Here is a 13,845-nt window from a genome sequence, read left to right on the forward strand (position 1 = left end):
GCATACTTGTGTCAGAACAACAAAAGAGAAAGACAGGTTCTGGAGATGTCCAGCTAGTCCGTGCTTGTGGCAGTCACGCAAGAATGAGGACCTGAGTGGGCGGGGGGCGCGTGTCCATCATGCACTGGAGCCAAGACAGGAGCTAAACCAGTGGCTTTGAGGTTCAGTGAGTGACCCTGTGACCCTGTATCGAGACAGAAGGCTTCACTGTGTCAGTTCTACTTTGTTTTTCTTTCTTTCTTTCTTTCTTTCTTTCTTTCTTTCTTTCTTTTTTCCTTCTCTCTCTCTCTCTCTCTCTCTCTCTCTCTCTCTCTCTCCTCTCTCTCTCTTTTTTTTTAAGTTTTTTCAAGACAGGGTTTCTCTCTGTAGCCTTGGCTGTCCTGGACCCACTTTGTAGACCAGGCTGGCCTCGAACCCACAGCGATCCGCCTGCCTCTGCCTTCCAAGTGCTGGGATTAAAGGCGTGCACCACCACCTCCCGGCTTCTCTTTTCTTTTTTGAGACAGGGTTTCTCTGTGTAGCCCTGGCTGTCCTGGACTCACTTTGTAGGCCAGGCTGGCCTCGAACTCACAGAGATCCACCTGCCTCTGCCTCCCTAGTGCTGGGATTATGGGAGTGCGCTACCACGCCCGGCTCTTCTATACATTAAACAATCCCTGTATGTGCTAGTGAGTAGTCAGGAAGAGCGGGCGTGCAAGTCCAGCCTGGGCTACATGGTGAGTTTATGGCCAGCCTGGTCTACACAAGAATCTACTTGGCAAAAGCAACAGAGTCCCAGGCCACTGAGGCCATAGCTCTAGCTTCTGACTTGGGTGGCGACATGGCCCCTCCTGCACGGGCTGTGAAGGCGTGCCACCTCAGCCCCTGCCCTGCCTACAGGTCTTCCTGAAGGAGACAGAGCGGCAGGCCCTGCAGGAGAGGCTGCACGGTGAGGTCCTGCGCAGGATCCTGTTGCTGCAGAGCTGGTTCCGGATGGTGCTGGAGCGCAGGCACTTCCTGCAGATGAAGGGCGCTGCCCTTGCCATCCAGGCCTGCTGGCGCTCCTACCGAGTGCGCCGTGCGCTGCAGAGGACGCAGGCTGCCGTGTACCTGCAGGCCGCCTGGAGAGGCTACCTACAGCGGCAGGCCTACCACCGCCAAAGGCGTAGCATCATTCGCCTGCAGAGCCTCTGCCGTGGCCACCTACAGCGCAGGAGGTGAGGGGAGCCAGTAGCACTGAGGACCTCAGTTGAGGTGCAGAGAAGTGGGGAGGGCCTGGCCACAGTCAGCATTTGCAGGCACAAGAGGGAGCAGGCTGCTTCCTCCACCTGCCCTCCAGAGCAGGTGATTCAGGCCTGGTGGAGAGGCAGCTGGGACCAACTCAAAATAACCTCTCCTGTCCTGTGCGCCCATCCCAGGCACCCAGCCCTGGAGGTGGGGAGACACCACTACCCGGGGGCAAGGGGGGACACCACTACCCAGGTGGGTGCTGCCCCAGAAGTCACACAGGAGTTCCCATCTGGCAGTGTCCCCCTTTGCTTCCTACTAGCTTCAGTCAGATGGTGTCAGAGAAGCAGAAGGCGGAGGAGCAAGCCAAGGCAGAGGCCTCCACGGGCGGGCCGGGCCCTGTGGCCGCTGAGGAGCAGCTGTCTGATCACCCTGTGCAGTACACCGAGGGCCCCGAGAGTCTTGGTGTGGAGGCTGAGACCCGGATAAATGACAGGTCTCCAGTTGGCACGTCCCCACCTCAGAAGGAGGCACTCAACCTGGAGAAGGAGGCCCCAGCCCAAAAAACGGTACCAGCCGAAAGTCATGAGAAAGTCCCCAGCAGCCGGGAGAAGCGAGAGTCGCGGCGGCAGCGAGGGTTGGAGCATGTTGAGCTACAGAACAAACACATCCAGTCCTGCAAAGAGGAGAGCAGCACCCACAGAGAACCTTCCAGAAGGGCCAGCCTGGACATAGGGGAGAGCATCCCTGAGGGACCCAGGGAAGATGGACTGCCCTTGGAGGCGTGGACTGAGGCCATAGCCCCCTCTCCTCCAAAGCATTTGCAGATTGGAGTAGCCCCACCTCGGAGCCCCAGTCCCAGCCCTGTGCAGAGGCCCACCAGCCTAGCCCTAGACAGTAGGGTCAGTCCTGTGGTCCCCAGCAGCACCCCTGAGTCCCCCAAGGATAAGGACAAGGATGGAAACAGCCCCAAGGCTCAGGACAAGGCAGAGAGCCCCAGTGGCTCCACCCAGATCCATCGATACCAACACCCAGACATGGAGCGCCTGGCCACAGCTGTGGAGAGCTGGCGAGGCAAGAAGCTGCTGGCTGGTGGTGGCACCAGTGCCATGCTGAGCCAATCCCTGGACTTGAGTGAGAAGCACCGGGCTGCAGCCCTCACTCCCACAGAGTAAGCTACCCGCCATGAAGGGCTGAGGGCACCGGGGTGGGCATTACCAGCTCAGTGCCCCAGGGCCATGAGTGTGCCCATCATTGTCAGGTAGGCACGTGCCCTGCAGAGTGGAAAGCACAGAGCAGGAGGAGCTTGCTGGGCACACACTGGGCCCTGGCCATCCCCAGCACTGCAGATGGTGTGCTGGCCAGGCAGCCTGTGTGAAGGACCCTGCAGGTCCTCCTTCCCTCCCTGATCCCTGGGTCTCAGTTTCCCCATCCGTGACTGGGGCTCGCTCACAGAATGTTAGCCATGGCAAAGAGAGAAGGGGCATGGCTGCCTGCACCTGTGTGACCGAGTCTCAGGGACACATCTCCGGCCTCTGGGGCCAGTGCTGGGCTGAAGGGAGTGTGGAGTCGGAGGTGGGCCACCTATACAGGACTCCTTGGCGGTGTACTGCTGGGCGGAGGCCAGAAGTGTGTGTGTGGAGACCCTGTATCAGGATGCTGGGTGCCATCCTGGCCCCTCCCATCACAAGCGGGCAGCCTGCTGGTCAGTGGTGGGCGAGGGAGGCTAGGCCTGTAGTTGATCTGACAGGTGAGTAGGTAAATAGATAGCGACTCAGAGAGAGATGAAGGGCCCAGCGGCAGGGGGATGGGAAGGCAGGCTGACTGGAGGTGGGCAGGTCCCTAGATGACGGGTGGATGGGTGGGCGGGTGGGCAGATGGAACAAGGGGTTGATGGAAGGGATGCTGGATAGCTGAGTGTTTGCTCGGACGGGCGAGGGCAACCCCACCCAGGGAGAGTCACTGCACTGAGTCTGCAGCCCTCTGCGTGGTGCCTGTCAGTAACGCTGTGGTCTGTGGTCTCACAGGGAGAGGCGCATCTCCTTCTCCACCAGTGACGTTTCCAAGCTGTCTCCGGGCAAGGCACAGGTAAAGCTGTAGCACCCACCCACACATACACACATACATATACACACACATATAGACACACTCACATATACACATGCGCACACATACAGACACACATATACATACACCCACTCACATATAATACAGACATACACATATACACACACACAAACATGCTCACACACATATACACATAGATATACACACACATGCCGAGCAAGCTTGACAGTGTACCCCTGTCATCTTGACACTTGGCAAGCGGGGACAGGAGAGTCTCACGTACAAGCCAGCCTCAATGCTGAAAAGTTCTAGAGCAGCCTGACAGCCTTTCTCTAAAGGTGAAATGGGGGCTGGTAGGATGGTCCAGTGGTTAAGAACACTTGCTGCTCCTGCAGATGACTAGGTTGTGCTCCCAGCCCCCCCCCCCCCCCCCCCCGTGCCCGATGGCTCACAATCTCTGGGGGATCCACGTGTGCACTCCGTGAGCACCCACACACATGCATATTCCTGCACACACACACATAATTAAAAAATAGAATCTTTGGCAGGTGGTGGTGACACACACCTGTAATCCCAGCACTCAGGAGGCAGAGGTAGGGCAGATCTCTGTGAGTTCCAGGACAGCCAGGGCTACACAGAGAAACCTTGTCACAGAAAACCAAAGTAGTAAATGGAATCTTTAAAGATAGAAAATTCAGAGTGGAGTTGGGGATGGGAATGGAGAGATTTGAGCCAGGTGTGGCCCCCGCTGAGCTCTCACCCAGCTCCCTGCACCTGTCCCTTGCAGGCTTCAGCCGAAATCGATGGGGACCTGAGCACCAAGAAGCCATCCATCCACAAGAAGAAGTCGGGAGATGCGTCCACTGGTCTCGACGCGGGCCTGTCTCCTGGCTCCCAGGGTGACTCGAAGTAAGTGATTGCGGCAGGGCCCTGCTGCAACACCCTGAGCTGGTTGCATCCATGAGGCACAGTTCCAGACAGGTTTACTGGATAGCTACCCGCTGAGCCTTCCCACTTAGCCCAGCTTGGGACCACCCCGGGCGCCAGGGTGCCTCATAGTGGTGGTAATACTGCCCCAGGAAGCCACAGGCAGTCAGGTGATCTGCCTGATGCCACAGGCGGGTGTCAGAGGCTGGTGCTGAGCCTTTCTCTAGTCCTCCCTGTAAGGAAACACCGCGACCACGGCAGCTCTTCAGAAGACAGCATTAGTGGGGGGCTTGCTTGAGGTTTTTGGTTTTTGGGTTTTGATTTTTCAAGGCAGGGTTTCTCTGTGTAGCCTTGGCTGTCCTGGGCTCGCTTTGTAGACCAAGCTGGCCTCAAACTCAAAAGAGATCCACCTACCTCTACCTCCCAAGTGCTGGGATTAAAGGCCTTTCGTAGGGGAGGAACATGGGGCCGGCCTCACCTTGTCTTAGGCAACATGGGACAAGCGGTTCTCTGGGTGTCCTCTTTGTCCACAGTTCAGGCTGGGCCCGAGCAGCAGCCAGGCACTGGGGCAGGCTAGCCCAGTGGTTAGCATTCCACAGTCCAGGTGGAGTCAGCAGTGCCCCGTCTATCTTTTTGGAGACCTGGGAGTTGCCGTTAGGAGCTGGGGTCTCTGTTATAGTGAGCTTTTTTACTAAACGTTTAAATGCCAGATCCAGCAGATCTCCGAGTGTCCGAGGATCATCCATCTATTAAGTATAGCTGAGTCAAACAAACTGTGTTTGTATTTAGTTACCCGTCTTAGGATTAACCATGGAAACATAAAACAAGAGACTAGAGAAAGCTTAATCTTGTATTTAACTGTACTAGTTCATAGCATACTATATTTCTGAACATATTAAAGAATTTGATCATCTGTAAAGTGATCGACCATCATAGAGATCTGTCTGCCTCTGCCTCCCTGAGTGTGGGATTGAAAATAAATATAGCAGGCCAAATAAATCAGTCGTGACTGTAAGCATAGTCAGGAATATTCCAAAGAGTACAGTAAGTCATAAGGCAATTGGCAGTCCACCTGCATGCCTCAGTCGCCTTCAACAGTCTGTAACACAGTAACAGCCATTGACCGAAAGCCCTTCAGCACCAGAGCCCTGCATAGAGAGACTGGGAACTTTTTTAGTCCTCATATGGCACGTCATCACACAACATAGTATTTTCATGTGTGTGTGTGTGTGTGTGTGTGTGTGTGTGTGTGTGTGTCCCAGTCTCCTAGTAATGTTAGTAAACACAAGGAGGTCAAACGTGACCTCTGTAATCCACCTGTTAGTCTGAACAGACCCTGTGAGTCAGTGGTTTTTATTTTTATTTCTTTTTAATGTTATAACTTCTAAATATATATATAGCTCTCTAGTTATGGTAGCTGCCAGGACTTAATGATGTTTGTAAGTTAAACAGGTGTACAAGATTAATGTCTAAGACCAATTGTCCTGTCAAGTTTCTGTATGCTTTATTGACTTTTAGGGAACATAGAAAAACAAAATACCCAGAATGCTTCATTGCCCAGGGAGTGAGCGCCTTCCCCTCTCAAGTACTGAAAGACATACAGTGCCCCGAGAGCCATGGACTCTAACCTGAAAACTTAAGGACATAGGTTCCCCAAGGCAGCTATACCAGACCAATTTTATGACTCCCTGTAGTTGTTTGATTTTTGCTTGCTTGTTTATTTATTTATTTATTTATTTATTTATTTATTTATTTATTGTTTTTTTGAGACAGGGTTTCTCTGTGCAGCCTTGGCTGTCCTGGACTCACTTTGTAGACCAGGCTGGCCTCGAACTCACAGCGATCCGCCTGCCTCTGCCTCCCAAGTGCTGGGATTAAAGGCGTGCGCCACCACTGCCTGGCAATAACAAAATTTTTATAGACATTTTTATGGTCCATAGTTTAGAAGTTCAACTAGAGACAGAAATTTTATCAGGTAAAGCTTAAACATCAATAGTCAAATTGTAATAGTCAAATCTTTGCCTGGGGAACAATATATTCAAGAGTGGGGCACCTAAGTCTTCAGATTCATTGACTTAAACAGGAATAATATCATTTTCTTTTTCTTTTTCTTTTTGGCTTTTCAAGACAGGGTTTCTCTGTGTAGCCTTGGCTGTCCTGGACTCACTTTGTAGACCAGGCTGGCCTCGAACTCACAGAAATCCGCCTGCCTCTGCCTCCCGAGTGCTGGGATTAAAGGCATGCCCCACCACGCCTGGCACAGCGGTATTTTCTAACTGGCTGACAATCAGTGAAAACACAGACACCTGTTACATTTAATTACAATGAGACTTTGCCAGGCACCTCCCAGCCCATCTCAGGCTGCGTCCCTCCCGCGGTCCCCACGCACTGCTGGCGCCCTCCATCTCCTCCCACCCGCGGTCCCCACGCACTGCTGGCGCCCTCCATCTCCTCCCACCCGCGGTCCCCACGCACTGCTGGCGCCCTCCATCTCCTCCCACCCGCGGTCCCCACGCACTGCTGGCGCCCTCCATCTCCTCCCACCCGCGGTCCCCACGCACTGCTGGCGCCCTCCATCTCCTCCCACCCGCGGTCCCCACGCACTGCTGGCGCCCTCCATCTCCTCCCACCCGCGGTCCCCACGCACTGCTGGCGCCCTCCATCTCCTCCCACCCGCGGTCCCCACGCACTGCTGGCGCCCTCCATCTCCTCCCACCCGCGGTCCCCACGCACTGCTGGCGCCCTCCATCTCCTCCCACCCGCGGTCCCCACGCACTGCTGGCGCCCTCCATCTCCTCCCACCCGCGGTCCCCACGCACTGCTGGCGCCCTCCATCTCCTCCCACCCGCGGTCCCCACGCACTGCTGGCGCCCTCCATGGCACCGGTCCATCCCTTCTCCTCTGATCCTGCCTTCTTCTTCCTCCTCCTCCTCTTCCTCCCTCATTGTCATCTCTCTTTCCTAAGATCCTCTCTGTCTGCCTGCTGGTGGTGGCGCACGCCTTTAATCCCAGCACTCAGGAGGCAGAGGCAGGCGAATCGCTGTGAGTTTGAGGCCAGCCTGGTCTACAAAGCAAGTCCAGGACAGCCAAGGCTACATAGAGAAACCCTGTCTCGAAAAACCAAAAAAAAAAAAAAAAAAGAAAAGAAAAGAAAAAGAAAAAAGAAATAGCTTTTAGTTGCTTACAGGGCCAGTGAAGGAGCCCTGGACTGGAAACACACTAGCCAGGGGCTCCACCCCTGAGCCACACCCCCAGCCCCTCATGGGGGTGGATTCTAGGCAGGGGCTCCACCCCTGAGCCACACCCCCAGCCCCTCATGGGGGTGGATTCTAGGCAGAGGCTCCACCCCTGAGCCACACCCCCAGCCCCTCATGGGGGTGGATTCTAGGCAGAGGCTCCACCCCTGAGCCACGCCCCCAGCCTCTCATGGGGGTGGATTCTAGGCAGGGGCTCCACCCCTGAGCCACACCCACAGCACCTTCTGTTTTGGAAGAACACTTGGGTTTGTGTTGACTTAGTTAATTTATATCTCATCCTGTATTCCTTCAGATGGCCACAAATACAAAGACCTTTCCTACAGTCAGAGTCTGAGCTAACAGCCCAAGAAAACTTTCTGGTTGGTAATCATTTGCCCCTACAGTACCCAGCAGCCACTGTTCATGGTTTGTCATTTCTCTGGCTTCCTTCTGATGCAGTGCCCATGAAAGCCATCGGGGACAGGAACTTATCTTACTATTTTATTTAAATGCTTTAAATGATTTTCCTCTATATTGTCTGTGAGTGCACACACGTATGCACATGTGTGCCGTGGCATGTATATATATGGAGGTCAGAGGACAACTTGCTGTAGTAAGTTTTTTTCTTCAACCACATGCTGGGTCGCAGGGTCATCAGGCTTGGTGGCAAGTGCCTGTACCCACTGTGCCTCTCACCAGCCCCTCATGTTCTCTGTGTGACACTAGGACAGGCTGGGTCCTGCTTGTGTCTTCATCCTCTCAGGCAGACACATGTCTGTTACACTCCTGTCCACTACGCATAATGAACCCTTGTGTTTGTGAGTGGCCCTGGTCAGTTTTCAGGTTGTTTTGGGTATTTGTGTGTGTGTGGTTGTTTTGGTTTGGTTTGGTTTTCAGTTTTGTTTGTTTGTTTGTTTTTGAGACAGAGTCTCTCTGTGTAGCCCTGGCTGTCCTGGAACTCCCTCTGTAGACCAGGATGGCCTTGAACTCAGATCCACGTGCCTCTGCCCCTGGAGTGCTGGGATTAAAGGTGTGCACCAGCACCAACCAGCCTTCTTGTTTTTAAGAAGGAGAAGCTCGGGCTGGAGAGATGGCTCAGAGGTTAAGAGCCCTGACTGCTCTTCCAGAGGTCCTAAGTTCAATTCCCAGCAGCCATATGGTGGCTCACAACCATCTATAATGTGATCTGATGCCCTCTTCTGGCCTGCAGGTGTACATGCAGCCAGAGCACTGTATACATAATAAATAAATAAATCTCTTTTTAAAAAGAGAGAGAGAGAGAAGTTCAAATCAGATGTGGTGGCACAGGCCTCTAATCCCAGCACTCAGGAGGCAGAGGCAGGAGGATTTCTGTGGGTTCCAGGCCAGCCTGGTTTACAAAGTGAATCCACAACAGTCAAGGCTTCACAGAGAGACCCTGTCTTGAAAAACAAGCAAGCAAACAAACATTTAAAAAGTAGAAAAAGAGAAGTTCAGTCGCTGTCAAGAGGGCAGCAGGCCACAGCAACAGGAGAACCTTCCAGTTTTGCTGTTTGAGACTCCAGCTCCTTCTGTAATCCAGGCATTCCTCGCATGTGTGGCAAACACCCTGTGCCAGCTGGACTGCAGGTGTGGGCTGTCATGTCACTCAGCTTTCCCTGTCCCTCACACCTTTTACACAAGGTGTCATGCAGCCCAGGCTGGCTTTAAACCTGGGCGCTCCTGGTCTCCTGCCTGCTTCCAAGTGTATGTCCCCTGTCTGGCCTCCGTTTTTGTTCTACATCGCAAGCAGAGCACAGCTTCCTTGGTAGAGGCTCTGCCTCCCACTAACGTTTGCTTCTCGGGGCTTAAACCTCTCACAGAACTGCAATGCAGAGCTCCATTCACACACGCGTCCCAGCTGCCTCAGACGCCAAGGCCAGTCTGGGCTGCCTAGAGACGCTGTCTGTAAAGCAAAACATCTGGGTGTGGTGACACAGCCTTCAATCCGAGGTGTGGTGACACAGCCTTCAGTCCAAGGTGTGGTGACACAGCCTTCAATCTGAGGTGTGGTGACACAGCCTTCAGTCCGAGGTGTGGTGACATAGCCTCTAATCCAAGCTGCTGGAGGGGCTTTGCATTTGAGGCAAGACCCTGTCTCAAAAAGAAAAAGAAAGAAAAGAAATGGGAATAGAGAGCTAGCTCAGTGGTTAAGGGCACTTGCCCTGCTTCCAGAGGACACAAGTTCAATTCCCAGCACCCACATCTGGTGATTCGGTCACTGAAACTCGAGAGGAACTGCACCCCATCCTCGAGCCTCCAGTGGTACTGCACTCACATGGCAGACACCCCCGCCCCACGCATACCCGTAAGTAAAGAATTAACAAGAAACCCTTATGTTCTCTGCAGATCTGCCTTTAAGCGGCTCTTCCTGCACAAAGCCAAGGATAAGAAGCCCAGCCTGGAGGGTGTGGAGGAGACTGAGGGCAGTGGTGGGCAAACCCCACAGGAAGCCCCCACCAAGAAGAGTCTAGAAGGTTGGTTCCCCTTAACTTCCAGCATCAGCCGCCTGGTCGTGCTCACAGCTGCTGGCCCCCACAGCACACTCTGTGCCCTGGGCATGGTCGGGGCTGTGGACCTGGCATGCATCTGGGTGCCCGTTTCTGACCTTGCTTCCGGCTGACCCATGTCCCCACAGCTCCTTCTAGCCAGCAGCACCGCCAGGCTGCAGGCGAGAAGCCCCCCAAAGGAAAGAAGAACCGAAATCGCAAGGTGGGCCAGATCACGGTGTCCGAGCGGTGGCGGGAGTCGGTGTTCCGAAAGATCACCAACGCCAATGAGCTCAAGTTTCTGGACGAGTTTCTGCTCAACAAGGTGAGTTGCCCAGGCTGGAGGTAGATCGTGCAGTCAGCAGCTGCCCATCCTGGGTCTGCCCAGGCTGGAGATACATAGTGCTGTCAGCGGCTGCCCATCCTGGGTCTGCATTCTAATGCCCGACATCAGGGCATTAAACAATACAGAAGATTGCAGGGACCTGCCCACAGGAGGAGGCACCTCCCCGCAGCACTCAGGACAGAGCTGAGCTCAAGACACAGTGGGGGCACATGATCGGGTTTACAGAAAACAGCAGTCAGGCTGTCGAGGTGACTCAGGGGTAGATGTGCTTGCTGCCAACCCTGATGACCTAAGTTTGATGCCCCAGACCCACACCCTGCAAGACAGAGCCAGCTCCATTCATACAATAACATGCATCCTTCAAATTAAAATATATATTCAGTATATGAGTATTTTGCGTGCATGTATGTGTGTGTCCCACATGTATGCAGTGCCCACAGGGGCTAGAGGAGGCATTAGATTTCCTGGAGCTAAAGTTTACAGGTGGCTTCAGGCTGTGGTGTGGGTGCTGGAATTGAACCCAGGTTCCTCTGGCACTGCAGCTGTTAACCACTGCACCAACATATCCCCTAGCTGTTGTTGTTTGGCTGGTTGGTTTTGGTTTTTCTTTCTTTTTTTGGTTTTTTGAGATAGGGTTTCTCTGTGCAGCCTTGGCTGTCCTTGACTCACTTTATAGAACAGGCTGGCCTTGAACTCACAGAGATCCACCTGCCTCTGCTTCCCAAGTGCTGGTTTGGTTTTGGTTTGGTTTTGGTTTTTGATTTTTCAACACAGCGTGTCTGTAGCCCTGGCTCTCCTGGATTTCCCTCACCCTAAGTCAGCGTGTGTGCTGTAACGTTGGTGTGAGCCTTGTTCCTGGTTAAGGGGGAAGCCAGGCTCCACCTTAACACTGTTGTCTCTGAAGAGGTTCCGGCAAAAGGGGCTCCCGTGGGAGGTCCCAGTGCGAAGGGCTCTGCTGCACACTGCGTGTCCCCTTGCTCTTCCTGCGTGAATCCACAGCTCCAGTTGCCACGGGCCTTGGGAGGCTGAGGCAGGAGGACTGCAAGTTCCAAGCTAAACCATTCCAAAAATTACTCTCTCGCTGGAGAGGTGGCTCAGAAGAGCACTGGCTGTTCTTTCTGAGGTACTGAGTTCAATTCCCAGCACCCACCGTGTGGCTCACACCATCTGATGGGATCTAACACTGTCCTCCTCTTTGGCATTCGGGTGTGCATGCAGATAGGATGCTCATATACTTAAACAAATCTTTAAAAAAAAAAACTTCTTTGATGAGTTAGGGTTTGGCTGAGTGGCTGAGGGGTACAGTGCTTGCACCACCTGAGGCCCTGGTCCCCCCAGGCACTGCAGAACCCCAATGAATCCAAACACACACACACACACGATGCCCTTTGGGCTAGAATGGCCAGGCAGAGCAGGGGATCTCCTCTGTTAAGAAGCTGTGGACCAGCCTCTCCCCGGCCACCTGGCCACCTGTGCTTGTTCAGGGCTTTCTAGATGCCGCGTGTCTCGCGCCTGCTGTGCATTCTGAGCCAGCAGCCTGACTGCTCTCTCCGCACAGGTGAACGACCTTCGCTCACAGAAGACGCCCATCGAGAGCCTGTTCATTGAGGCCACTGAGCGCTTCAGGAGCAACATTAAGACCATGTACTCTGTGCCTGTACGTGGTGACCGCACCCCAGCTGCCAGTGCCTCCCCAGACCCGCCCCACAGCCCCCTGCTGGGACACGGGGACACCTTGTCATGTCCCTACCCCACTGCCCTCTGCTGGGACACAGTGACACCTTGCCATGTCCCTGTAGAATGGGAAGATCCACGTAGGCTACAAGGACCTGATGGAGAACTATCAGATCGTGGTCAGCAACCTGGCCTCCGAGCGCGGGGAGAAGGACACGAACCTGGTCCTCAATGTCTTCCAGTCATTGCTGGACGAGTTCACGCGCAGCTACACCAAGGCCGACTTTGAACCCACCAAGGTAGGCAGCTCCGCCCACAGCCCCGCCCCAGGCCCACAGCCCCACCCACAGCCCCCCTACCCTACCCCCCTACCCCCACCTACCCACCCCCACCTCCGTGCAGCGGCTGCTGTGTCTCCCCCATGTCTTCCTGGCCCAGCCCAGCCCACTTGGTCACACGCATCTCTCACTGGCTCTGTGGGCATCTGCTGCACTGAGCAGGCTGCGGGTGTTAAAAGGCCTTAGCTACTCCAGGCTTGGAGCCTCGGTGCCCCAAGGCCCCATTCCCAGGGGACAGTCAGGCTGGGCAGACGTCCCCACATGGCTTTATCTCTGTCTCTCAGCAGAGCAAAGCCCAGAAGAAGAAGCGGAAACAGGAGCGTGCCGTGAGTAGTCGTGTGTGTGTGTGTGTGTGTGTGTGTGTGTTCACATGCCGTGAATAGTCGTGTGTATATGTGTGTCTGTGTCTCTGTGTCTGTGTGTACACATGCCGTGAGTAGTTGTGTCTATGTGTGTGTGTGTTCACATGCTGTGAGTAGTCGTGTGTATGTGTGTCTGTGTGTGTGTCTGTGTGTATACATGCCATGGGTAGTAGTGTGTGTGCATATGCCGTGAGTACCTGTGTGCATGCATGTCTGTGTACACATGCTGTGAGTAGTCGTGTGTGTGTCTGTGTCTGTGTGCACACATGCCGTGAGTAGTCGTGTGTGTCTGTGTCTGTGCGTTCACATGCTGTGAGTAGTCATGTGTGTCTGTGTATACATGCCATGGGTAGTCGTGTGTTTGTGTGTGTACATGCCGTGAGTAGTCGTGTGTATGCGAGTGCGTACATATCCAGACTGGCTCTTATGTACACTGTGTGCAGTCCTGGAGAAAGGAGCTGCTGCTGAGACGGCAGCGCTCACTCAGCACCCCGCCCCCGCCCCCAGGTCCAGGAGCACAATGGACACGTGTTCGCCAGCTACCAGGTGAACATCCCGCAGTCGTGCGAGCAGTGCCTCTCTTACATCTGGCTCATGGACAAGGCCCTGCTGTGCAGTGGTGAGCCTCGCCTTGTCCTGGCCCAGTGCGTGCCCTCCCCCTGCCTCGTGCCCACTCCTCAGAAGGCTCCTCAGCGCATGCACACACGTGCACAGAAGCAGATGACGTGGCTGCCTCTGTCTGTGCATGCAGCTCATGCGGCTTCAAACATGAGGCTGACTCCCTAAGGGACCTCCTGTGTGACCAGCGGTCACCTCCGCCATCCTCTCAGGAGAAGCAGGGCCCTCCCTAGACAGTGAGGGACCATGTGTCTGCGGCGCCTGGGGTCCTGTGTGCACACTCAGTGACCTCTTCTCTGGTCCTGTAGTGTGCAAGATGACCTGCCACAAGAAGTGTGTGCACAAGATCCAGAGCTACTGCTCCTACCCGGGAAGGAGGAAGGTGAGCCACCCACGCAGGGCTCCCGGGGCGAGGCAGGAGGGGCTGTGGCCTCAGGTCCCGCGGCAGGACACGCCCATTCCCAGTGCTGAGGCCGCAGCCAGAGCCTGACCCCTGCAGAGGAGCCCTGGGCATGCAGAGGGAGCCCTCAGCTGGGCGCCAGAGTGTGGGGTCCCGTGTTCCTG

At 54.7% G+C, this 13,845-nt stretch overlaps 1 protein-coding gene across 13 annotated transcripts in view; it reads left to right on the plus strand.

Annotated features, from left to right (window-relative positions):
* Positions 1 to 13,845, plus strand: part of MYO9B (myosin IXB) — an 84,187-nt gene that overhangs the window by 64,996 nt on the left and 5,346 nt on the right. For 12 of the 13 annotated variants that reach the window (XM_084759076.1, XM_084759083.1, XM_084759086.1 and 9 more), the window contains 11 exons: positions 880 to 1,196; positions 1,529 to 2,377; positions 3,234 to 3,294; positions 4,061 to 4,182; positions 9,804 to 9,931; positions 10,093 to 10,268; positions 11,848 to 11,946; positions 12,089 to 12,262; positions 12,586 to 12,627; positions 13,171 to 13,282; positions 13,590 to 13,663. In XM_084759076.1, coding sequence (XP_084615202.1) covers positions 880 to 1,196; positions 1,529 to 2,377; positions 3,234 to 3,294; positions 4,061 to 4,182; positions 9,804 to 9,931; positions 10,093 to 10,268; positions 11,848 to 11,946; positions 12,089 to 12,262; positions 12,586 to 12,627; positions 13,171 to 13,282; positions 13,590 to 13,663 — 2,154 coding nt within the window. The remainder of the gene's footprint in view (positions 1 to 879; positions 1,197 to 1,528; positions 2,378 to 3,233; positions 3,295 to 4,060; positions 4,183 to 9,803; positions 9,932 to 10,092; positions 10,269 to 11,847; positions 11,947 to 12,088; positions 12,263 to 12,585; positions 12,628 to 13,170; positions 13,283 to 13,589; positions 13,664 to 13,845) is intronic. The other variant, XM_084759081.1, reaches the window with a different exon arrangement.

Source organism: Acomys minous, assembly GCF_964271855.1.
Source record: "Acomys minous genome assembly, chromosome: 15".
Taxonomy (NCBI): domain Eukaryota; kingdom Metazoa; phylum Chordata; class Mammalia; order Rodentia; family Muridae; genus Acomys; species Acomys minous.